This window comes from Caretta caretta, chromosome 7 (genome assembly GCF_965140235.1).
Source record: "Caretta caretta isolate rCarCar2 chromosome 7, rCarCar1.hap1, whole genome shotgun sequence".
Lineage (NCBI taxonomy): Eukaryota > Metazoa > Chordata > Testudines > Cheloniidae > Caretta > Caretta caretta.
The window spans coordinates 69559122-69585367 of record NC_134212.1 but is presented as its reverse complement, the minus strand read 5'-3'; the positions used below and the strand labels follow the sequence as shown (position 1 = coordinate 69585367).

The 26246-nt window shown below is 44.9% G+C and overlaps 1 protein-coding gene across 2 annotated transcripts in view; it reads right to left on the bottom strand.

Annotated features, from left to right (window-relative positions):
- The window catches only part of SH2D4B (SH2 domain containing 4B), a 172798-nt gene that overhangs the window by 91585 nt on the left and 54967 nt on the right, over nt 1–26246 (bottom strand). The window contains exon 1 of one of the 2 annotated variants that reach the window (XM_048857590.2): nt 21557–21740. The exons of the other annotated variant lie outside the window; for it this stretch is intronic. Within the exon in view, the coding sequence (XP_048713547.2) occupies nt 21557–21740 (184 nt within the window). Of the gene's footprint in view, nt 1–21556; nt 21741–26246 lie in introns of those variants that run through there. 2 annotated transcript variants of the gene reach the window in all.

The following is a 26246-nucleotide window of genomic DNA, read 5'->3' as shown; positions in this document are numbered from 1 at the left end:
CAATCTAGCCTTAGAGACTACAACTCCCATGAGGCCTTGGGGAAGAGTGAGAGACCTGCTCTTCCAGGCAATGCAGGAGAGAGGCAGTGGGCTCCATTTTGGGAAAAGGAGTGAGATGGCTGGTGTGGAGCTCTGCCCATACCAGGAGCTGCTGCTAGGAAGCCTCAGAGGCTGTTGGGGGATTCACTGGAACCAGGGCAGAGACTATTGCTGTGCCTAGAGCTGACTGGGCCCGCGGTGAGGGAAGTGTGAGTAACCCCCCCCACACACACACACTGTTGTTAGGGAAAGTACTTGCAAGGAAAGGGGCACAGCAGACAGTCTGAGGATTTATGTACACTACACAATTAAATTGACTTTAATTTGACCTCGAGCCCCCAAATTAATGAAGTCAATTGTGCGTGGCCACACCCTGCTCATTGTCTGAGTGCATCCTTACTAGCAGCGCCTGCATTGATGCAAAAGCAGTGCATCGTGGGTAGTATCCCAAAGTGCAACTTGCTGCAGTGCATTTTGGGAAGTTTGTGCAGTGCCTTGTGGGAACAAAACATTGTCTCAGGGGAGAATAGGAACATTCTGTTGGTATCCCATGATGCCCTGTGCTCCCTCCCATCAACGGCAAACCCCCGTGGTTTTCACGCCTTAAAACCACTGTGCATACGCCATAACCCCAGAAGCCTGGAGCCTGCTCAGCTGTGCACTCTTGCTGTGAGCATCTCAAACACCTCGCGCCTTCTCCTGCAATATTTCCAGCGCCAAAGTAGGGTCTGCCACACAGAACATAGCAACGTCCTGCAAGCAGCCCTGCTGCAAGCCATTAAAAAAAAGACAATTCACAGTTACTGATGGCAGTCAGAGCAGCTGCATTCTGTTGAGCACTGCTTCTGGTCCTGTGAAATAAGCACTGACTGGTGGGACCATGTCATTTTCCAGGTATGGGATGATGAGCAGTGGCTTTAGAATGTGGAAGGCCACCTTCCAGGAATTTTGTGCAGAGCTTTCCCCTCCCCCGCACTTCAGCAACACAAAAAGGAGAGCTGCTGTGACAATGGAGAAGTGAGTGGCAATCACTATTTGGAAGCATGCAACACCAGACAATTACCGGTCAGTGGGGAATCAATTTTGAGTAGGTAAATTAACTGTGGGAGTGGTTGTGCTCCAAGTGTGCAGGGCCATTAATTGACTTCTGCTATGAAGGGTAGTGAGTCTGAGAAATGTGCAGGACATAGTGGATGGTTTTGCTGTGATGGGATTTCCTAATTGTGGTGGGGCGATAGATGGAAAGCATATCTCCATGTTGGCACCGGGCCACCTTGCGAAAGCATACATAAACCAAAAGGGATACTTTTCAATGGTGTTGCAAGCACTGGTGGATCACAGGGGTCATTCACCAACATAAATGTAGGATGGTTGGGAAAAGTTCATGACACACACATCTTTAGGAACTTGGGTCTGTTCAGAAAGGTGCAATCCAGGACTTTCTTTCAAGACCACAAAATTAATATTGACAATGTTGAGATGCCTAGAGTTATCCTGGGGGACCCAGCCTACCCCTTGCTCCTATGGTTCATGAAGCCATACACCGGCCAACTGGACAGCAATAAGGAACGGTTCAACTAAAGGCTCAGCAAGAGCAGAATGGTGGTTGAATGTGCCATTGGTCATTTGAAAGAGTGCTGGAGAAGTTGAATAACAAGGTTGGGGCTTAGTGAGGAGAACATCCCCATGGTTATAACTGCCTGTTCCATAATATCTGTGGGGGAAAAAAGGGAGAATATTTTCTGCAGGGGTGGGCAGTTGAAACAGATAGTGTGGCAGCCATTTTCGAGCAGCCAGACAGCAGGGCAATAAGAAGTGCACAGCAAGGGGCACTGCATATCCCCAAGGCTCTGAAAACCCATTTCAGTAATGAGTCACAGTAATGTGAACTGCTTGTCTGCATTGTGCTTTCCCAAACCTTCACCTGGCTTGTATCACTATCCCTGTAAAGCCAACCTGCACCCTGAAGACCACTGCTTCTACTCAATAAAGAAGATTTATTTCTCAAATCCATTTACTTTTTTTAAAAAAACAAAATCTAAGGGAGGGAGAATGGAAAGAAAAGGTAACCTTAGGGAAAAGGGGTTGTAAAGTTGGAACGGGAGAAACATTTTCAACTGTGTAACATAACACTGCATTCCAGACCATTAAAGGTCTGTGAATGGGCACCTTCTGTTGCTTGTACCCTCCCCACACCCATCCCCGTTAAGTGAAAGGGATAAGGGACTTTTCGCCCATGCCTAATAGAACATTTGTGGGAGGAGGATTCTGTGCGGCTAGCTGTCCACCGGGTTCTGCAGAGGGAGTCTATCTTCCTGCTTCTGTTCCTGCAGTTCAACCAGCTGCCCAAACATGTCTGCTTGGTCCCTCATAATCTGAAGCATCTCATCCTGCACCGTACGCTCTTGCTCATTGGAAGCTTTCCTGCTCTCCATGTCCATGTCAAACTTCTCGGACAGTGAAAACCTCCACGCTCTCAGCTCTGCATCAGTTGTCCCGAAGGCGTTCATTATCTCGGTGAACATGTCCTCTCTTCTCCTCCTAATCACCAAAAGGATGCTTTCAGGTATTGATGACCCACCAAAGGACACATTTCCAGCTGTCAGTTGGGGAAAAAATAAAGGAGCCATTGTACGTGAATAAAACATTTCCAGAGCAAGGCCATTTTCATAAAATACCCTTATTACATTAGGTGCAAGCAAGGTGCAACAACAATCAGAATCCATCACCGTTCACTGTGCTGTTTTGCTGCTCCATGGTGCGTAGGCCCCTCCAGGTCATGGGTGACTGCACTTTTAATGAAGTTTATGGCAGGCTCATGTCGGGAGCACAGGTAACTAGTTGAAGAATGGCCCTTCCCCATAGCACCACGGGAAGCTGTTTACGAAGGGGGCGGAGGAGGGAATGTTTTTACTCCCAAATTGCAGAATCTCTCATGTGGGACCCCAGTTACTTATCAGCCACTTTAAACTACTTGCTGACCCATGCCAAGCATAGTAAAGGCACATTAGTGGCCGCGTCGTTTGGCAATTCGGAATGTGGGGAGCTGGGAGGGTCTACATGCCCTCCCCCCCAATGTAAGAACACTTTTAAATGAGAAATTCCCCCATTTCCCCTAGGCGGCACTATGTGATATCAGTCTCCTGAGGGTAAGAGAGGCGGAAAGAAAGGAGATGCTGCAAACATCTGGGAATAGACCTGGTCCTTATGCTGCTATGCTGTGTACTGCAATGATGCCAGCAGAATTAATTCAGGAGTTGCATGGGAAAGTGTCCTACCATGGTGGAAGAAATAAGACTGCCCTGCCCAGAACCTTCTGCAAAGGATTGCAGAGTACCTCCATGAAAGTTTCCTAGTGATATCCATGGAGGATTCCCAGGCTATCCCAGTCCACCGAAACAGTCTTTTCTGGGGGCCACCTCTGCATAGCTGGAGTGGCCTCTTGTAAGCAGAGAGCCACAGCACCTCGCTTTTTTCTTCCCAGTAAACATGCAATACCACTGAATGTGTGTGCCCGCTAAAGTTTAACTGGACTTTCATTTTAACTGTATTCTCACCAGAGGTGCCTTCCCTGGCATCACAGGCAGCCACCATGATGTTCTGCGACCCACAGGGCTCCAGGGTTAAAAATATTTCCTGGCTCTTGGGGAGAATGGATCCACTGCTTGCCAGTTTCCCCATTATCCTCCTCCATATAATCCTCCTTGTTGTCTCTAGACACACACACCCCTGTGAGATGTCCACATTGCTTGTGGGGGTGCTGGTAGGCTCACCCCTCGAGAATTGCATGTAGCTCCTTGTAGAACCAGCATGTGTGGGGTTCAGCACCAGAATGACTGTTTGCCTCTGTTGCCTTCTGGTATGTTTGGTGAAGATTTTATTTTCACACGGCACTGCTGTGTCCCCCTCGTGTAGCCCTTCTCCCCCATTGCACGAACAATCTTTGCATAGAGGTCAGTGTTTCTTCTGCTGGATCAGAACTCTGCCCGCACAGACTCTTCTCCCCACACAACAATGAGATCCACCACTTCCTCCACAGGCCAGGCTGGAGTGTGTTAGGGGTGTGTAGCCTCCATGATCAGCTGTGCTCAAGCTGGCATGCTCCCAGTGCTGATCAAATGAAAAATGGGAATTCAAAACTTCCCAGGGCTTAGCAAGGGAGGGGCTATTTCCTGTGTACCTGGGTGCAGTGCAGCAGAGTTGAGAATGGTCTCTGGAGCGGTCACAGATGAGCTTTGTGGGACATCACCTGGAGGCCAATTAAGTTGAATTACACAATGCTGCGTCTGCACTAACTCGCAGTCGGCTCATGAAAATCAAACTAAGGACTATGCCTCTCCCAGAGGTGGATTAAAGAAGTTGACATCAGAGGCAACTTAAGTCAATGTAAAGGACCTGATAGTGTGGACAGATACATTAACAGGTCAACTTAAGGCAGCTTCCATCGACCTAAAGTTTAGACCAGGCCTTGTCTGAGGCAAGGCAGGGTGATCTTCCCCTTGAACCAGGACCCAGAGGTGCAGATATTTGGTGGGGCCAACTCCAATCGTCAGGGGTTGTGCAACTTATTGCCTTGGCTGGACTGATACACAAAACCAACAGATTGCTCTCTCCAGTGTCACATCTTCAAGCATGCCCACAAAAGCAAGTATCTAGGACTCTGAAATCCAGAGAAGTGTACACTCTGGGCTGGAGTAAATGGTGGCAGTGTAAATGCCAGTTAGATGAGTTTCATTTATTCCTGTGTACTATATTTGTTAATTGATTTTATTCAGCTGCCCCTGTGGAATTAAATTAGTACTGACATTTAATCTTAGTCTGCTCTACCCTGTTTCTTTAACTTGTTAAGTAAAGGTGTTAACTAACTTAATTTAAGCATATTGGATGTATACTATTTATAACTGGTATTTTTGAGTTAGATCCCATGCCACAGATTATTATTAGAATAGGTCTATTCCTGGAGGTTCCCCGGACATGCCATTGAGTGGGTACAGGAGCCCGCTAGGTGGAGGCACCACCAATTTTAAATTCCTTTGGGCGTAAAGGGACTGCATCAGAGGGGTAGACAGGATTCCCACCTATCCATCACCACTACTGGGATCCCCAGGATCCCCTTTAATGTCAACATCATCAGGTGCCCAGGCACACAGGTGAGTGTTGCCTGCTCCCAAGTAACCCAGGAAGGAAAGGGGGGGGGGGTTACACCTACATGGCTCTTTACTTACCCAAGGTATGCCTCCCTACCTACACTGCTAAAAGTAACAGTGTAGTGTCCTGCTGCTGGAGTCCTTCCCCCACAGCATGGAAAGGCTCCTGCTACAGGAAAAGCCTCTGCCAGCTCCCTGCTGCTGAATCCTTTCCCCACTGCCAGCGCCTGTCACTGACACATATAGCTACATGCCACAACATGGCTGCAGCCTGCTCTGTGCTTAGGCATGTAGCTACACATATTCTACCTGCCTCCATTGGTGGGGTGTAGCATAGATGTAGCCTCAAGTGCTCTAATCTATTGGCACTGTGTAATGTTTTGTTTAATAGCGTGGGTTTAATCTATAGACCACAACTCAAAGTATTTATTCCAGTTGGAGAAAGAAAGAGACAGAAAAAGAGATACTCAGCTTCCACAAAGAACTGCAACACAGCTGATAAGCATTTTTCTTAACTGCTTATACATTCAGATTAACAGAGCTAGCAACACCATCTGCCATAGCATCATCTGACAACTTCCAATAACATTATAAACACAACCGAATAGGCATGGTTTGTCCACAAAGGTTGGGAAGATGCAAGTGGAACACAGAGAATGAGTAAAGAATTCTTACTTTTCGTTTCCTTGCTTATTTTAATCAAGTAAATATGGGGTTCCTATATTTTCACAAATCTGTCCAAGAGTGAAAGTATTTTTGAAATATCTGTCCAAGAGTGAAAGCTAGCCAGGTTGTTTTTCATTCTCTTAGTCCTGTGCCATACTAGGGCTTATAACTAGCCCTGAGCAGATCTACATTATTAGACTTTGGTTTTTTGGTTATGAAACAAGGAATTCAGTGAATATTATTCACCCACCTCTACGTATAAGTGTGTTTCTAACATGGGGTGGGGGGAAAATAGCTCATGCATCTCAAGACAGACAACAAAATGTGATCTATAATTGAAGGCTTTATTACAATACTTGTGCACAAGGGGACAGAATTGAAGTTGTACATGCAACTGAATTAAATTCAATGTGAACCAATTTGGCCATTTACCACTGGAAGGTGCCATGTACCTTAGTGACTCCAGAGCTGCCTTTTTTTTTTTTTATGGCCAATAAATATCAGTACTCTGTGAAGGACACAACTAAGTTTTCCCCTCAGACACATGCAACATGGTCTTAACATAACATAATAACGGCCATATGGCATCAGACCAAGTTAGCCTAGCCCAGTGGCCAATGCCAGACACGCCAAAGGGAATGAAAAGAACAGGGCAACTAGCAAGTGATCCATCCCCTGTTCTCCAACTCCCAGCATTAAGCAGTCAAAAGCTTAGTTAGAGACATCCTTAGCTGTACACTTTCCTAACTTAGTGAAAAAAGCTAGGTCAAAATACAGCATAAACTGAATTTACAAGTCATCATTTGGCCAAATTAAAAAATAAATTCACCAGCACATTCATAGATGGTAGGGAGATTTCCTCTTCCAACTCTGAACTTGTTGGCCCTACCGTTTTGTTATAATAGGAAGAGTTTATATTTTTTCTACTGTTCTTGTTTTTAAAATTGGCCAAACTATTTTCCCCTAAGCTTTAACAACTAAAGAAAATGAGAAGACACATACATCCACCCACACTCCCAATACACAATCATCTTTCTTTGTACCAAGCCTATGTAGCTCCCTCTCCCAAAGCATGGCTCAAGCCTCCTCCTACTAATCAGAGTGGCTTCTCCCCACTCCTCACATGTGTTGGGTCCTGGGTTGTGATGCCTGGTGCCTCCACCTAAGGTGACTCTTCCTTGTGCCTGGGATACAAGGGGTGCTGTCCCTTCTTAAAATTAGTGGTATTAGCTATTTTTCCCCCCAAGGAGTATAACCCAGTATTCAAGAAATGGAATACAATACAAACCCCAGCAAATGAAATGTCACACCCAAAAACAATAGTATACAAAGGGGGACTTTAGAGCCTTTTCTTTTTCCTGTCCCCAGTAGAGAAGGAAAGGGTGAAGCATAACTAAAAAGCTAACAACAAATTCCCCACCTCCCAATATTCATAAGTAAACCCCTGTCCCCAGCTTGCTCCCTGGCACTTTCCCAGGAAGATGGATTGCTGAGGAGGAGTCTAGAGATGAGTATAGCAACACTGCAAACATTCACTGGCTTGAAAAAAACCCATAACGGACTCCCTTAGAGAGTTTTCACCAATGGATGGGACAGAGTCCTTTCCTGGCCCCCTGGTCTAGAGTCCTGTGGAGGTATTGGCTGGCTTTAGGTAGCTGGCACCAGGTTGGTTTTCTGACCACTGGTGCCTGCAGAGCTGGAGCTACCTGACCCAGGTGTTAGACCCCACAGCAGTTCTAAAAGTCTCCTTTTGTGGAAATTGTGAGCTAAGCAGAGACTCCCTGGGCTGTACACCTATGCTCTTGCCTCCCAAACTCAGAAGAGGCAAAAGTGAAACTAAACCTAGACCCTTTCTAAATGGGTCAGGCTGTCCCCTCCCACTGGTGTTTGTGTGTAAGTGAGAAAGCGTGTTAACAGTTCTGACTCATCACTGGGCCAGCAAACTATCTGTATAAATCACCTCACCAGAAGCCTGCAAAAGTCAATAGGAAGGAGTTTCCCTCTATTCTGTCCCAGCCCAGGTTCTAAGCAGGCTGGGAAATGCTCTCCAGAGGCTCTTGAGCCATTACTGTTGCAGCTCTTGTAGGCTCAGTCCGGCATCTCAGGAGCTGGCAAACTCTAAAGGGGGAAATACACCTAGAAAATATTGTCAGCAACATTCACTTTTAGACAGACAGTTCTGAGTGACTGCGGGTGATATAGAAACACTTTTGCAACAAGAATTTCAGTGGTTGCTTCTGTTAAAATATACAGCTCAATTATCTGATTGCAATATTCTTGTGAAAAAACAGCCATGCAATAAGTTATGGAGCCACTGGGATAAATTCCATTTGTCTTCCACACCTGCACTGACCATTAATCCATCTCTGCCAAGATTACATTCCAAAGCTTGGCGCAGCTTCAAACACATGCTTTTTTAAAAATCAATTTGAGAGAGAAAAAATTCTAACTCCCATTCAGTGTTTGCAGTTTTGCTTCCTTTTTGAAAAAGGAGGGAATTTAAATGCATTGTATTAATACATCAATGGGAATTATTGTGTCTCAGCACCTCTGAGCATCAGATCTTTATAGCTCAGATTTTTCTGCTGTGTCCTGATCATGCAGTGAACTCATAATCCTTTATTTATGGAATTACTGCCTGTTACCATGGAAATAATTATGCTGTGGTATATCCCTGCAGGATGAAATAAGAGGAGGTGGAGTGTTTGCTCCTTTACTGTCAAATAGGTATAGAATGCACACAAAAAGGCAAAAAAAAGGGGTGAGGAAGGTTGTTCACATGATACATTTTCATGTTTTCCACACTACAAATATACTCCCTTAAGGAAACACAAAAGAGTGCATAGTATTTTTAATTTGGTCTCCAACATGACTCAGACATCTTACTTGCCCTCTGGCTATGGTTCATTGTAATATCACTTTCATATTAGATACACATACTTTCTACTGGGAGATTATATCCAGGATTTACACAGGCATATTGTCCAGCTGTAACACCTGTGCTTTAGAAAGCCCATCCACTATACTTGGAACTGTCTGTACAAATCATTTACGAATATTTGAAAGTACAAAGTGGAATGTTTTGAATTCATCCATGTCAAGTATTATCCAGTTGATCCTTCACTTTCATCTTCTTAAAAGAAAAAACAAACCAATGCAGTTTCTGGTGCCAGTTCCACCCTTCTTTGAAGGTGAGCAGATGTTACCCTATGGAAAATGAATGACAGAAGGAGGCAGTTTGTGACTTGGAGCCATCAGAAGGTATCAAAGATCTTACCTATCCTATTTGATGCCAGATAATGTACACTAACAAACAGAACTTCTCTGTACCTCCCAACCCCTAGAATCCCCGTGTAACTAAATGCAGTCCCTTTCAGGCCATAAATAGTCCGTCATTTATGTAAGAAAAGGAGAGATTGGGGAGAAATATTGAATTTGCTTTGGTAAATACCATTCTGTGCTTTGCTGCAGTATTGTTCTCTTTCCACATCAAGTATTCATGAGCTTACAGACAGTTACAGCCTCATCTTGTTTCCAGAGGGTTAATAGCCAGACTGTTCACATTTATAAGAAAGCCTGCCTGCACATTGCAGTGTCCAGTTAGTCCTAGCAACAGACTGCAGCAAACAGAGACACAGGTACATAGCAATTTCCATAAACATAACCATGGTTCATCTAGTGCAAAATCCTGTTTGACAGCAGCCAGTGTCAGATGCTTCAGAGAAGGGGACGACTGAGGATTCCCCAGATGTAGGAGAATCCTCTGGTGGAATAAAAGCAGCATAGTTGTTGGGTCGCCCTCAAAGTATGATAGAATTATAATTATGTAGTAGAAATAAAGATAGACAAAAGAGTATATAGGTATTGTAAAAAGGTATAAACGTCAGTTCCATGCTGTTGAATTTCACTCTAACAAATGCAAGGCCAAAGTGCTAATTATTTCAGGCCGGTACAGGACAAAGTCTGTGCTGGAAAGTGATAAGAACTTTGAGGAAACAATGCTGTTATTTAAAACACCCTGATGCTCTTCCCCCACGGGGGCCCCTGGTCATGCCTATGTAAATCTTGGTATCCAAAGAGGGAAAAATAGATAGTGGGATAAAACTTGTTAAATAAATCAAGAGTCAGAGATTGTGTTGTTAAGTAAAAGAATGAATGATAAGTGCATGGAATTGAGAGCTTGAAGCAGGGAAATAATTGGTTAGTAAATGGTGCCAGCCTAATCCTAAGAATTTCAACCTTGATATCGATGGGCTGAAGAATATGCAAAGTGGAGATAACTGGATGACCCCCGGAGGGCAACTGGAATCCATCCAAAAACGCATCAAGGAAGAACAAGATGATAACACCTAGCCATCATGGAGCCGTCATGGACGTACCACCTGCTGATTGATGGTCATCTCAGTTGTAAATTCAGCATGATGAAGCAATTTCCATAGACTCGTATTGAACCAGAGACACAAAAATTGGATCCAGGGACTGTGTTCTTTGAGTCTGGTTCTATGACCACCCTCCAGGAGCATCGGATGCACATCTGACAACGACTCGGCTCCACTCTTGTGTCCTGGCCAGTGACTGGGCATGAGCAACATCTAGGCTGGTAACTATAACAACCTTTATGTAGAACCTGTGCGTGAATGTCTGTGTGTGAATGGATCTATATAGAAATTGCATATAGGAATATTTTGTTGTATTTACAATAAATGTGGCAATTTGCCTTGTCCCTCTTACAAGATCCTGTTGGTATCATTTTTATTAGTGTAACATAGTTGGCACTAGGTCACTCCCACTCTGTGCTGTGGACATGTTGGGAAGGAAGGGTTGAGACCAAGGAGCGCAGCATTTTGGCTGATCCAGCTGACACATATCTAGGTTCTAGTGGAGGCTATTATGGATCCTGGTGACCCCAGGATCAGAGAAGCAAAAAGAGTTTAAAAAGCCTCTGTTTAATTCCTCCGACCCACAGCTGCACTGAGATAATGTCTCCAAAGTACAAAAATTCATAATATCACATGCTGGTAAATATCCAAGGATACATTTATCCCATGAATGGCAGCCAACCTTTTGGGGTTAAAGGCTAGATTTAAACTTCCAGCTCTAGAAATGCCTTATGTTAAATGCATGACAAATACCCAGCAATCACTGAACATCAATTAGCAACCCAATAATTCAGTAGTACTGTGAAATCCAATGGGATTATTTCTTACTAATGCAAGTGTGACCTCAACAAGTTTTGTTTTTGGCATTGCTGAAGATAGCTGAATTTTATTTCTTGTGTGTTTTGCAACAAGTTAGTATCTATGGCATGCATGTATTAAATACATGCTAAGACATTATGGTTTAGTTCAAGATAGGAGTTAGGTTCAGACAAGGGTTTGAATTTAAGGATGAATAAGTGTGCAGGTTAAAATCTTACTGCAGCAAAATCTCAAACTAGTCTCATGAGATTTCAACCCCTTATTATGGAAATCTAAGGGCTGATCCAACTTCCATTGAAGCCAAAGGAAATCTTGCCATTGACTTCAATGCATGTTGGATCAAGTTCCTCTTGAGAAATCTCAACTGGAAATTGAAATAGTTCTCGGCTGATTTTGGTTCTGAATGCTGCTAAAAATTTTTAAAGGGGCTCTGGTCTGATCTTGAATTCAAAGCAGTTGCCTTACGGGTAGATCAGATCTTAGATCATTACATTTATGATGTCTAGTTGGCAGCCGGTATCAAGTGGAGTGCCCCAAGGGTCGGTCCTGGGGCCGGTTTTGTTCAATATCTTCATAAATGATCTGGAGGATGGTGTGGATTGCACTCTCAGCAAATTTGCGGAGGATACTAAACTGGGAGGAGTGGTAGATACGCTGGAGGGGAGGGATAGGATACAGAAGGACCTAGACAAATTGGAGGATTGGGCCAAAAGAAATCTGATGAGGTTCAATTAGGATAAGTGCAGGGTCCTGCACTTAGGACGGAAGAACCCAATGCACAGCTACAGACTAGGGACCGAATGGCTAGGCAGCAGTTCTGCAGAAAAGGACCAAGGGGTGACAGTGGACGAGAAGCTGGATATGAGTCAGCAGTGTGCCCTTGTTGCCAAGAAGGCCAATGGCATTTTGGGATGTATAGTAGGGGCATAGCGAGCAGATCGAGGGACGTGATCGTTCCCCTCTATTCGACATTGGTGAGGCCTCATCTGGAGTACTGTGTCCAGTTTTGGGCCCCACACTACAAGAAGGATGTGGATAAATTGGAAAGAGTCCAGCGAAGGGCAACAAAAATGATTAGGGGTCTGGAACACATGAGTTATGAGGAGAGGCTGAGGGAGCTGGGATTGTTTAGCCTGCAGAAGAGAAGAATGAGGGGGGATTTGATAGCTGCTTTCAACTACCTGAAAGGGGGTTCCAAAGAGGATGGCTCTAGACTGTTCTCAATGGTAGCAGATGACAGAACGAGGAGTAATGGTCTCAAGTTGCAGTGGGGGAGGTTTAGATTGGATATTAGGAAAAACTTTTTCACTATGTGGGTGGTGAAACACTGGAATGCGTTACCTAGGGAGGTGGTAGAATCTCCTTCCTTAGAGGTTTTTAAGGTCAGGCTTGACAAAGCCCTGGCTGGGATGATTTAACTGGGAATTGGTCCTGCTTCGAGCAGGGGGTTGGACTAGATGACCTTCTGGGGTCCCTTCCAACCCTGATATTCTATGATTCTATGACACTTTCAAGCCCCTTTACACTTCCAAGGCAGCCAAAGTATATAAAGCAGCCTTACTAAGCTGAAAAAACACACACAAAAAAACCCGAAACAGGCTCTTCAGCTAGGATCCTCAAAGATGTTTAGGCGCCTGGCCCCCGGGGAAGTCAATGGGAGTTAGGTGCATACAGACAAATGAGAGTTCAGTGCATAATATAGTGTCCAAGGTATTTTCTATAGCAGAGGTGGGCAAACTATGGCCCGTGGGCCACATCTGGCCCACGGGACTCTCCTGCCCAGCCCCTAAGCTCCTGGCCCTGGAGGCTAGCCCCCAGCCCCTCCCCTGCTGTTCCCCTCCCCCGCAGCCTCAGCTTGCTCCGCCACCGGCGCAACGCTCTGGGCTGCGAGCTCCTGGGGCAGTGCCGCGGCAGAGCCTGGCCTGACCTGGTGCTCTGTGTTGCGTGGTGGCTGTAGCACCCCCAGCCACCGGTGCGTCAGGCAGCACAGTAAGGGGGTATGGAGAGGGGGGTGGGGGGGTTGGATAGAGGGCAGGGGAGTCCAGGGTGGTGGTTAGAGGGCAGGAGTGTGGATGGGGTCAGGACAAGAACAGGGGGTTGAATGGAGGGAGGGGTCCCAGGGGGGTAGTCAGGAATGAGAGGAGGGGTTGGATGGGGCAGTGGGGGACAGGGAGCGGGGGGGGCGTGCAGATAAGAGGTGGGGACCGGGCCACGACCCCATCCCCTAACCAGCCCTCCATACAATTTCCGAAACCCGATGTGGCCCTCAGGCCAAAAAGTTTGCCCACCCCTGTTCTATAGCAACCATGGGGAAGTAGAAGGGAGAACAGCTGACACTTTCTCGCACACACAGTTATGATGTTGTATCCTCCAACTACCAGCTTGCAATACTAGGGATTTGTTTACCATGAAGTGCTTTCATCCAGTGACTTTCTAACATTAATAGCCTTTAGATAAAGGAGTTATTTCCAGCCATACTGTAATAAGCCCAGCTAATCTATTCCCAGCTATGCTAGTTAAGGATAAGAGAATAGTAATGCAGCTGTACAAACCATTCTTGACTGAACCTCATGAATTGTAGCTCACAACAAATAAATGTCAGAATAAAGTAGCAGCAAACCAATATTCTCTCCTCTCCCAAAAGCTTCAGCTGCTGAATTCAAGAGTTTTTGAAATCTCATTGCTGGTATTCAGACAGCACCAAGTCTACATCGAAAGTGGCAGGGTCCTTCACTTAGTCCCAATTCAGACAAGATGGTTAAAGGACTGCTGCCTAATCAAATAAATATGTTTCTGTGCAAATGGCAAAGCTGTCAGTCAACCTGAGCAAAGCCCAAAGGGATCTTGAAGTTTCAAGGTGACTTCCTTTAGTGCTATTAGCACTCAACAAAAAGGAAACCTGGCACTGTACGCTTTGTGTATTGCAATGGAAGGAAATATGCTCCTGCAAGAACCACCCTAGGAAGAGTTTGTAAATAAATTGGATCCAGAACATTAACCTCTCAGAAATTGGCTACATTCTTATTAGAAGACATCTTACTAGAAGTCTATGCCATCCACTCACCTAATAAAATACATATTATATCCAATTATACATATAAATAAATGTGAACTAGTTCATTAATGTAGTGCCTGTGAAAGGAAAGGACTAATACTGCTGACCTGTGTCATGCACAGTTGTGACTAGCATAGTGCAAGCTTCAGTCACACAGTTAGACCATCGCAATCCTGCACTGTAATATGTGCCCTGATATTGCAGTCTTGCGACTTCCTTGAGCAACGACTGCTAATAGGGAAGCCAGAGTATTAGAGTAGTCCTGTTACAACTACTAGAGATTACGAATAGAATATAATCTCCTCCAGCCCTACAGAAAATCCTAGAACATTCATTAGAAAGCACATAAGACTATTAAACCACTCAGTCAGCTTGCTTGACGGCCTGAGCATTGTAACCCCCTTTAAAAACATAATTTAACAGAACATCCAGTTGACTTTGGCCATTGTACAAAGTGGAGATCAGATGGCCTAATCTGCATTCAACACCACGCTAAAACCTTAAGAAAAAGCCACACTGATTCTCTAACAAATTCAACATAGTTTGTTGTTTAAAAGCTGTATCTCAGCCATTTTCCTTACACCTGTGGATGTTTTCAGAGATAAATCATTTCTTATTCCTTGATATATGAATGTATTTCTCTTTTGTAATCATGGTTCCTAGATGTGGATACAGTTTCTTTCAGGCTTTGAGTGAACTGCATAAAACCTGGGTTTCTTAGTTGGTGATTTGATATCATACAAGAAAATTTGGACAACCTTGAGAAGTACAGCAACAGCAATGGGATGAAATCTAATAGTGAAAAGTCATGAACTTCAGGATTAACCACAAGAATGTTTACTATAAGCTAGGGACATATCAGTTGGAAACAGAAGAGGAGAAAGACCTGAGTGTATTGGTCAATCACAGGAGGATGATGAGTTGCCAAAGTGATGCAACCATGAAAAAGTCTAATGCAATCCTAGGATGCATCAGGTGAGGTATTTCCAGTACAGGTAATGAAGCATTACCACCATTATTCAAGGCATTGGTAAGACCTTATTTGGAATTACTTCATGCAATTCTGATCTCCCATGGTTAAGAAAGATGAATTCAAACTGGAACAGGTGCCAAGAAGGGCTACTAGGATGATCAGAGGACTAGAGAACCTACCTTACGAGAAGAGACTTAAAGAGCTTGACTTGTTTCAACCAATCAAACTAAGGCTGCAGGGGGATACAATTGCTCTCTATAAAAATAGGTCTGTAGCAAAGCAATGACTCACCAGTGTGGCACCTCCTGCTGGTTATCTCAGGAATTAGCTCTCCAGAATATGGAGCACCTCCTCCTGGCTGCTGTCTCACCTGTCACTGGTCCCCGTGTCCCTCCCAGACCCCAGTGCCCCTTTACCTCAGGGTTCTGCCCCCAGCAGTAACCCACAATCTGGGTCCCCCCTTCCCAGGGGAACCCTCAACCCTCTATCCCCACCTTGCCTCAGTGGCTACTGCCAGTCATCATCTAGCCCCCACTCACTGGGGCAGACTGCAATGGCCACTCATCATTGGCAAGGGATTAGGACCTGCTGCCTTTGCCTATCCTCAGGCTTTCCCTCTGCAGCCCCTGTACCTTCTGGGCTCTTAACAAGGCCTGCAGCCTAGGGGTTTACCAGGCTGGAGCTCCCCAGCTCCCTTTGCCCTTCCCCAGCACTGTACCCCTTCAGGTACCTTCTCTCAGGTAGCTAACCCTTCTCCCTCTAGGGCTAGAATGAGATTTTCCCCCAGCTTCTGGCTCACAGCCCTTTTATAGGGCCAGCTGTGGCATTACTGGGCATGGCCCCAGCTGTGGTTGCTTCCCCAATCAGCCTAGCTTGGCCGCTTTTAACCCCTGCCTGCAGGAGTGGGGCAGCTGCTCCATTACACACCCTCCCCCTTAAGACTGCTTACCGGGGGGGTGTCTCTATCTCCCCAGCTTCCCTCTTAGCTGGGCCCGCAGGAGGTCTCTCTCTTGCTGCAGGCTCTCTATTCTCTGGAGCAGCCTGCTTCCCTCCTGAAGGGTTTAGGTGCTCACTGAAGCCTGCTCAGCTCCCATGTGGGTTTCCCTTGATGTTTAGATCTCCACTGTGGCCTGTCTCACCCCCGCGCGGATTCCCTTCTTGATCTGGGGCCCCTCTGTCCCAGATCCTCTCCCTTCTGGGGCCTTGGTCTTTACGACCCCCTCCTTTGGGGCAGTTTCAGACCCAGCCTGATCTTTTGGCCTCCCTCTCTTTCTCTGGGGGCAAGACAATCTTACCTGGCCCCCCATGCGGCACAGGAAGCACATCCAGTGCCTTCCTTTGGCCACCTCAGGACTAGCCTGGGCCCTGGTGAGTCCTGTAGGAGCACTCCCTCTTCCTGTTCCCAGGCTCCCCACAGGCCCAACAAGTTTGGAGCCCCCATGTTGACTTCACAGGGGGAACTCTGGCCGCTCCCCATTTCCCCAAGTGGAGCCTCTTTTCTCCATTCTGGTAGGAGCACTCCTGCTTATAGTGTCCCGGTCACCCACAGGCAAAACAGTTTTTAGGCCCTGGCACCAGCCTCCAGACCCAGGTGCCTGGCCCCCGATGAGGTCCATGTGCCCTCCCCCGCAGCAGCTGAAGTAGGTCCCCTTTGCTGCTCGGGGAGCCGGGCCACACAGGCCCTCCAGTAGTAGTCCTCCGTTTTCTCCACCTTCTCCTTCTCAACTCTCAGATCTGGGCAATAGTCCACACTCCTTGCCCTGCCCCTTGTATCAGGGGTGACTGTCTATGCCCACATTCTCCCCCACGTGTAGCGAAGCGATGACTCACCGGTGTGGTGCCTCCTGCTGGTCGTCTTGGGAATTAGCTCTCCAGCATACGGAGCGCCTCCTCCTGGCTGGTGTCTCGCCTGCCCCAGTTGTGGCTGCTTCCCTAATCAGCCTACCTTGGCCGCTTTTAATCCCTGCCTGTAGGAGTGGGGCAGCCACCCCACTACAGGATCAGAGGGATAAACATCAGAGAGGGAGGGAGTTATTTAAGTTAAGGGCCAATGTTGGCAAAAGAACAAATGGCTATAAACTGGTCTTCAATAAGTTTAGACTTGAAATTACATAAAGATTTCTAACCACAGGGGAGCGAAGCTCTGGAACAGGTTTCCAGAGGAGTAGTAGGGGCAAAAAAACAAAAAACAAAACACCACCTTATCTTATTTTAAGACTGCGCTTGATAAGTTTATGGAGGGGATGGTATGAAGAGGTTGCCTACAATAGCATATGGCCCATCTGCAACTGCTATTAGCAAATATCTCCAATGGCCAGAGAAGGGACACTAGGTGGGGAGGGCTCTGAATTATTACAGTGAATTATTTCCCAAGTGTCTGGTTGGCTTAGTTTAGAAGGTACAAGCTCACAGTCACTAAGAGCACCTCCTGGAGAACTGCTTTCTGTACTGGCACCGACTAATAGGCCCAAACTTGTTTGTTCTACAATCTCTTACAACATTCCAGCCCAAAAAGGTAAGGCTGCTAACTAAGGCTAGCTTGTGTTTATATATTTCATCTTCCCCTCCCTTCCCCCACCATTAAGAAACAGAGTTCCTAAATAACAATCCAAATTGTAGAAAACTGCCAGGATTAGCTTCTGTATTGGTAATATAGCTAAAAATACTAACAGAAAGCATAGAAACGTAGGCCTGGAAGGGATCTTGATAAATCATCTCCAAACTGAGGCAGACCTAAGTATTATCTAGACCATCCCTGACAGAAATTCGTCTAACTAACTGTTCTTAAAAACTTTGAATAATGGAGATGCCTCAACCTCCCAGGGTATTTATTTCAGACCATTTCTCCAGTTGATCAAGATCATTTTGAATTCTAATTCAAAGTTGCTTACAAATTGATTGTTTGATTATATGCTCCATTATCTTTTTTGGGTACCAAAATTAAACTGACTAGTCTATAATTCCCTGGGTTGTCTTTATTCCCCTTTTTATAGGCAGGTACTATATTTGCCCTTTTCCAGTCCTCTGTGATCTCTCCTGTGCTTTATGAGATCTCAAAGATAATCGCTAATGGCTCACAGATCTCTTCAGCCAGCTCCTTAAGAATTCTAAGCTGTATTTAGGTCAGGCCCTGCCAACTTGAAAATATCTAACTTGCCTAAGTAATTATTAACTTGTTCTTTCCCTATTTTTGCCTCAGATCCTACCCATTTACACTGATGTTCACTGGGTTAGTCCCCCAATCACTGCTAACCTTTTTGGTGAAAACAAATTAAAAACTGAAACAAAAATACTTCATCCATTTCTATATTTTCTGTTACTGTCTTTCCCTCCTTATTGAGCTATAGACCAACCTTGTCACTGGTCTTCCTCTTGCTTCTACTGTATCTAAAATGTTTTCTTGTTACCCTTTAGGTCCCTAGCTAGTTTAATCTTGTTTTGTGCCTTGGCCTTTCTAATTTTCTCCCTACGTGCTTTTAATGTGTGTACAGTGTAAACCTTTGTAATCCTGACTCATGTCAGGCCAAAAGGCCAGGGAATTCAAGACCCATTTCTCACGGCTCTTCTAGGTGTCAAACTAACTACATGGCATCCGAGAAAAGCTAGGGCCTGATTCTCAACTCTGTTACACTGGCTTTATACCAGTATAGTTCCACTGACTTGAAGAGATTAACACTAGCATAAAACCAGTGTCCTGGGATAGAGAATCAGACTTTTGGCAAAGGAAGCAGATGAAGCAACCCAAATTGTTCAGTCTGACAGGGAACTGAAGGAGGTGGTTGTGGCGCTTCCAAGTTTCCTAGAAGCTGATCGAAGAGGAAGAAATCCCCCATACTACTGTATAGAGCAGGTCCCAAGCATAGGAATCCTCCTTTACATTCCATTGGGAGCATGAAGAGGACTTCAAATTGCTACACAATGTGATCCAAAGAATTCAATATGTTCCAGAATGTGTGTTGGGAAAGAGTCATACACTCATAGATTTTAAGGCCAGAAAGGACCACTAGATCATCTAGTCTGAGCTCCTGCATAAACACAGACTATAGAATTCCACCCAGTAATTCCTGCATCAGGCCCATCATTTCTGGTTGAACTGCAAGAAGCCAGCTTCTAGGGGAGACCATTGACATTATATTACAGATCTGCATAATAATACTACTTAGCACTTTTTAATCCAAAAATCGCCAAGCATGTCTGTATCATTATCCCCATTTTACAGATGGGGAAAGTGAGGCTCAGAGAAAATGACCTGCCCAAGGTCAACCAGCAGCAAAGCCAGGAATAGAACCCAGGTCTCCAGAGCCCTAGACTCTAGTCTGCATTGCCTCCTAATAGAATCACAGAATATCAGGGCTGGAAGGGACCTCAGGAGGTCATCTAGTCCAACCCCCTGCTCAAAGTAGTACCAATCCCCAACTAAATCAAATAAACCCAATTCATGTGAGTTTGAACAGTTAACAAAGGGACTAGCATATTAAAGGACTACACCCTTACCTATGTCAGCTGACTGAGGCAAAAATAGAAAAATGAAACACCCCCCACATTTTCAGAGGAATTTAAGGGAGTTAGGCTCCTACCTCCCATTCAGTCCCATTCCCCTTCCTTCCTTTTGAAAGTCCAGCACTCCTGCATGCCTGACATTTATTACAATACTCAAGGAACCAGCAAAACTGGTTGCCCAGTGGAATAAGTCTTGAACAAAAGGTGAAAGAACATTTTCTGGAAAACCATCAAGATATCTTATGCTGGTGATTTGGGACAAGGAGTGTAAACTGGAGCTGGGTCACTGTGTAGCTTTACTCTGCATATGCATGTGCACATCCATGCACAGACATGATCTGTAGGTTCCTTTTTTGCTTTTCTCCCTCTTTTTTTCTTATTCTTTGTAAATCAGAAAATTAGTTACCTAGAAAATAGTCTCCTGCACTACAATGCTGAATAGGTTTAATATATAATTTATATATGGAAATTTAGATGTCAGCATGACAAATTGTCATATAAATAGTTTTGCCGTTAGATTTTCCTGCATCAGTCTTCCTCAGAGAATGAGTGTAATGCAGATTATCTTGACACTATAATATTGTTTTGGTCTGTGGGTCTGAATTGCATTTATAATATTTTCCTCAGCTACAAATCAAAGTAAACAAGCTTTGTGTGCTATATGAAAGAAGCAGTATGGAGGTGATCTTTTGTAGGAGAAGCCCCTTTACAGTGTGTTTAAGAACTTGTTCAGGAGGCAAATAGCAAATTAAGTAAAATAGCATCCTCCAAGCCCTCATGTTAATAACAGTGTAGGGACAATTTTAGCCCATTTGCTGCTAATCCATAGGATATTAGTGTATCTGCACTCCCCACTGGATTTTGCTTTAATAATACCTTTGTACGTTAACATCCTGTCATTTTTTAGAGGGCCTGATCCTGCAATTGTTCCAGTGAGTCTACAGGATCAGTTATGAGTAAAGGATACAATCAGGGTAAAGACCCAGCCTGAAAGGTATAAAGCATCCATAGGTATATACTCAGCACCATGCAAGAACAAGCCATAAGCTACTTAAAGCACAGAGTAAGCGCTCGGTTAAGCCCTGAAACCTACACTTATGTCTAGTACCCAGAACCAAGACTTGTACCTCAGTTGTGTCTTAATGTAAGCAGCTCATATATGCTCATCTTGGAATTCTGCAATAGCTAAGCACAGAGCTGGCTAATTAGTGACTGAAGAAAAGACTTATTCTGAGCTTTGGCTTTGTCCAATTAATTGTGAGCCTTAACATATTTTCTGAATCCCTGCAATGATGGATAAACCTTCCATACTGGCAAGGGGTGATGGGTTGTGGAGAAAAAGATTGAGCTCAGCCAAATATCACTGTTCATGCACATTGAAAAAGTTACATGTAACCCACGATCACACCTTAGCACAGAAATGACAATACTGTATCCTTTGTCTTGACACACAAGAACTTTTGGGGGTAAGTCCAGGATTCTGCAATCCTACAGAATTTTCCATCTAAGGTTACAAACATGAATTCTCTCAACACCCATCCGTTTCCGGAAACCAGACACCCAATCATCATTACGCACTTTTGAAAATTTTGGGCAGACAGATTAAAGGCTAGGTTATGACCATCGGCACCCCCCTGAGCAGCAGGTAGTGCTTAAACTGCTCTGCCACAGCAATAGCGCTGGGAGGCATTGTGCTTCAGGGCAATAAATGAATGGAAATTTCCTCCCTTGGCTCCGCCTTTTTCAAATAATAAATTACTGCTGGTCTGTCGCAGCAATAGGACTACCCACCCTGGCTGGTTCTCTGGCCAGTGAATGGAGGGCAGAGAGGTGGAGCCAAGTTTCCACCCATTCCCCTGTTCTAGCCACTTGGCAACACTACCCCAAGCGGTCTCTTCCATTTACAGAGTGCCTTACAGTCTATCTTGTTCCTCTATATCACATAGGACCGTCTCAGCCCACGTCCACAAAAGCTTACCTTGCTTGAGTCTCATAGTCCTTTTCAGTGCAGCTTCCTCTCTTTGTTCTTTGTCCTCCCTTTCCCTCCAGCGCCTCAGCTGCTCTTCCCTCATTTTGTAGAACAGGATGTGCTTCTGCTCTTCATTCAGTTCTGCCAGGAGCTCAGGGTCAATGTACATATCACGCAAAATTTGTTGCAGCATGGCGACTCACAAAACCCCCCACAGCACTCACAACAGCCCCCAAAAATCGCACCTGCAACACTCCACAAAGCAACCGTGAGCTGTAGCTCACGAAAGCTCATGCTCAAATAAATTGGTTAGTCTCTAAGGTGCCACAAGTACTCCTTTTCTTTTTGCCAAACCAAGAGAACTCTCCCAACGGCTGCCTGCCTGGGGGAGATTTGCAGTCGTCTTCTTCTGTCCCTCTTTCACATACATGCTCTGCTCCCCTTCTCTAACCGATGACAGAATTCCCTGGGCATCTCACCCACTGAAGACAGCAACAGGTGTCAAGTGAAGAAGGGGAGGGGAGGAATGAAAAGGCAAGGTGAACAATGAGAGACCACTTGCATGAACTTTACTGCAAGGAGATAAAAACAAAAACAAAACCCCACAACAACAAACAACAACAACAACAAAACAGCAGCAAATTCCAGAATGGCCTTGAATAAGCAGAGAAACCTCAGGGCAAAGGGAGGCACAGGTGACAGCACAACTGCTGCTGAGCCGGTTCCCGTTCTGCAGCAGGGCACTCCCCGTGGTGCAGTGTTGTTGGGTTCAGAGCGATGTCATGGCTAAAAGTAACAGTTACGCTGGCAGCTCCCTCGAAGAATTGATCTCCAATAAGAGAGGAAACTAGTTTGCACTCTATTTCCTAGTCTAATATCCCTAACCAGTCTCAGGAGGGTGTGCCACCCCGATCATCATCGTCATCATCGCCACTCACGTTTACTTAGAGCCAACAGACACGGTGATTCAGCAAACTGACTAAAGAGGATTTAAAGGGAAGAGTAGAGGCAACAGAAGCCAGGAGATTCTTATCACTTTATAAGTAGTGAATAAATATAAACTAGACAAGAAGCAGTTCTCCACAGTTCATGTCAACTTTTTAACCCTCTTGTGTTCATTGGTCCACTTAGACTGGAGAAAGATCCGTTTACTGTTCAAGCAAGTTGCGACTTTTTACTATGTAATGGCATTTCACTGATCTCAGTAAAACACTAGTATTTTAGCAATTGATCCAACAGCAGTTTAATTTTTTTTTTAAAATACAACCAAATTCCAAAGCCAATTTCATTTTGTGTGCGCCCATTTTCTCTGGGGAACTGGTTCATTTTTAGTGGAAATAGCGCCTTTCTTTGAGCAAAACCAAAACACGGCCATTTCTGCATTTTTAGCAAAATGCAAATAAACTCACATTTTGCGCTGTTTCCCGTCACTTTGTGCATATTTCACAGGCCTCTATTTTAGCACTCGTTGTCAGTCTAAAAACAGGGCTGAATGCACACAGGCTATTGGGAAAGTAGAAACACAGCCTGACTGATTTGAATCAGGCTCCTCAGCAAGCTCTAGCAGCTACAGGAGTAAGTGCAGCTGCTGCTCGCAGCTGAGCAAGACATGACATACAGGCCAAACTGCAGGAATACATGTCAGGCAAGATGCCTTATACTTGGTGGGACTGTCCCTAACACCCCTGGACCTCAGCACTTGGTCCCAACAACCCACTGCTTCCTTCCCCAGTTTGGGGCCACCACATGGGACTGGAGCTCCCCCCACTGACTGTCTCTCTCCTTCCCCTCTAACATTCCCTCCCTCCCCCAGAGAGCTGGGCTGCATTGATAGTCCTCCTCCCTCTCAGGACCGTGTGGTTCTTCCACTTTCTGTGAGAGGCAGAAAGGGAGCCCTTGGCCATGTTCCCCAATCACACAGACTCTGCTTCAGAGGCTCACCCCCACTTCCAAGATAATAGGATCTACAACCTATCCTGAAGGATGGCCCATCACTCTCACAGATCTTGGGAGACAGGCCAGTCCTTGCTTACAGACAGCCCCCCAACCTGAAGCAAATACTCACCAGCAACCAGACACCACACAACAGAACCACTAACCCAGGAATCTATCCTTGCAACAAAGCCCGTTGCCAACTCTGTCCACATATCTATTCAGGGGACACCATCATAGGACCTAATCACATCAGCCACACTATCAGAGGCTCGTTCACCTGCACATCAACCAATGTGATATATGCCATCATGTGCCAACAATGCCCCTCTGCCATGTACATTGGTCAAACTGGACAGTCTCTACCTAAAAGAATAAATGAACACAAATCAGACGTCAAGAATTATAACATTCAAAAACCAGTCGGAGAACACTTCAATCTCTTTGGTCACTCGATTACAGACCTAAAAGTTGCAATTCTTCAACAACAAAAACTTCAAAACCAGACTCCAACGAGAGACTGCTGAATTGGAATTAATTTGCAAACTGGATACAATTAACTTAGGTTTGAATAGAGACTGGGAGTGGATGGGTCATTACACAAAGTAAAACTATTTCCCCTTGTTTATTCCCCCCCTTCCATCCCCCACTGTTCCTCAGATGTTCTTGGCAACTGCTGGAAAGGTCCACCTTGATTATCACTACAAAAGGTCCCCCCCCCCCCCCGACCCCGCTCTCCTGCTGGTCACCTTAAGTGATCACTCTCTTGTTACAGTGTGTATGGTAACACCCATTGTTTCATGTTCTCTATGTATATAAATCTCCCCACTGTATTTTCCATTGAATGCATCCGATGAAGTGAGCTGTAGCTCACGAAAGCTTATGCTCAAATAAATTTGTTAGTCTCTAAGGTGCCACAGGTACTCCTTTAGTTTTCTCCTAGTGCCTGCTGATTGAGTTAGTTCTGTATCATGGACTGCTAACATTGAGCTACAATGCTCAAGGTTCAGCCCCAGCTGGTGATGCATGATTGGGGAGGGGGAGGCTGTTACTGCACCTAATAGAATTTTCTTCACTTTTTTCCTTTAAAAAAGGATCTAGGGAATTAATTAAATACAAAAAACTTTGTTAAAAGAACATTGGTTAGGTTGCAAAGTCAAGCACTTGAAAGTTAGGAAATTCCAGATGTATAATTGCCTGTCCAACGTTAATTCTGCCCCATTGTCCGTTGGTATTATGATGAAGTCTTCAATTACGTAGCCACGTACTGTTTTTTCCACGGAATTCCGGCCTTGAAGGACATAGTGTAGGTACTGATATGGCTCACCATTATCATCGTATCTGAACATTTTAAGGTATATTTACCCGCAAAAAACCCCTCTGAAGTAGGAAAGTGCTATTATCCCCATTTTACAGACGGAAATGAGGTATGAGAAACTGAGGCCCAGAGACAGAGTGAGTGAGTTTAATCTGGTTTCTCAAGTCTCAGGCTAGAACCCTACTCACAGGGACCAGCCCTCCTTCATATAAAAGCATAAACACACACTCTTCAATTTAAAAGGAATCTATTGCTTCTGGGTGTCTAATAGCTTGTAATTAAACAGAAAACCACATCTGTACCCTCATTTTTAGAGATGAGCGTGAACCAAAACCCAGAATCCAAACAGACTATCTCAAACAGATGGAAGTTTGGATCTGGATACAGATTTGTATCTGAACTTTAGTGTCTATAGCTACCTCTCTCCGGATCAAACCAAAACCCCAAGTCCCAAAGGACCGGAGCTTTGCAGAAGTTTAGAACCACCCGCATGAATTGCAGTTCAGAGCCTCTCTTATGTTGCAGTGTAGGAATTTTGCCTCATAAAACAATGTTTTTTGGGGGAAGGAGTGGGGAGAAAGAAAAATGCAGTTTGGCAAGGAAGCACCTAGAGGGAAAGAGGAATATATTGGCACTTCTTTCTCCTCTGTTACTTGTTCGTGTATTGAAGGAGAAGCCCTGGGGGATTTGGCCTTAGTTTCTCTGTTTTTACTCAATTATATTACAATTATGGCTTCACATTTTGGCACTAACTGAAAGAGACTCACCCTTGCAAAGGCTTCAGGGCAGGTGATTTTGCTGCTGTACCCATTCTTCATCTTTTTTATTTGATTTTATTTGACTTCAAATCCTTATCACAAGCTACCACAATGTGAAGAACAAACTCTGCATCAAGGAGTATGTGCATTTAAGTGTGATAAGGAGAGAGAGGCATCCCTGAGTTGTATAATACATCCAACTGCTAGAAAAGCTCCAGGTATTTTGCAGGAAGATGAACTGAAGTACAAGGCAATATATACACAAGTATTGAGACAACCACTGAGTATTCCTGAAAATGCCAGGTCTCTTGAGTGACCAGTCACATAGTAAGAAAATTGAGTAGTGAAGAGTTGAAACAAATAGTTCATAGCATGAAAATCATTCATCCAAACTATTTGAGAAACAAATGATGAATCAAGAATGGTTTGTTGTTTGGAGTGCGGGGGGGGGGGGTTGGCGGGGGAGAAGAGGGCAAAAGACTACATTTGTAACAAATACTATTCACAACAAAGTGTTTGATCGGCTCTCTTTTAGCTGCCCCGTCTTAAGATTTGAAGCATACAACACCTTAAAAAATGGGAGGGATGGGAGAGAACAACAGTCCTCCTGAGTATAAGCCAAACAACAGCATCTGACAAAAGTAATGAGACAGTATAAAACTTGTCATTGGTTTTCTTGTCCAGGTAATGA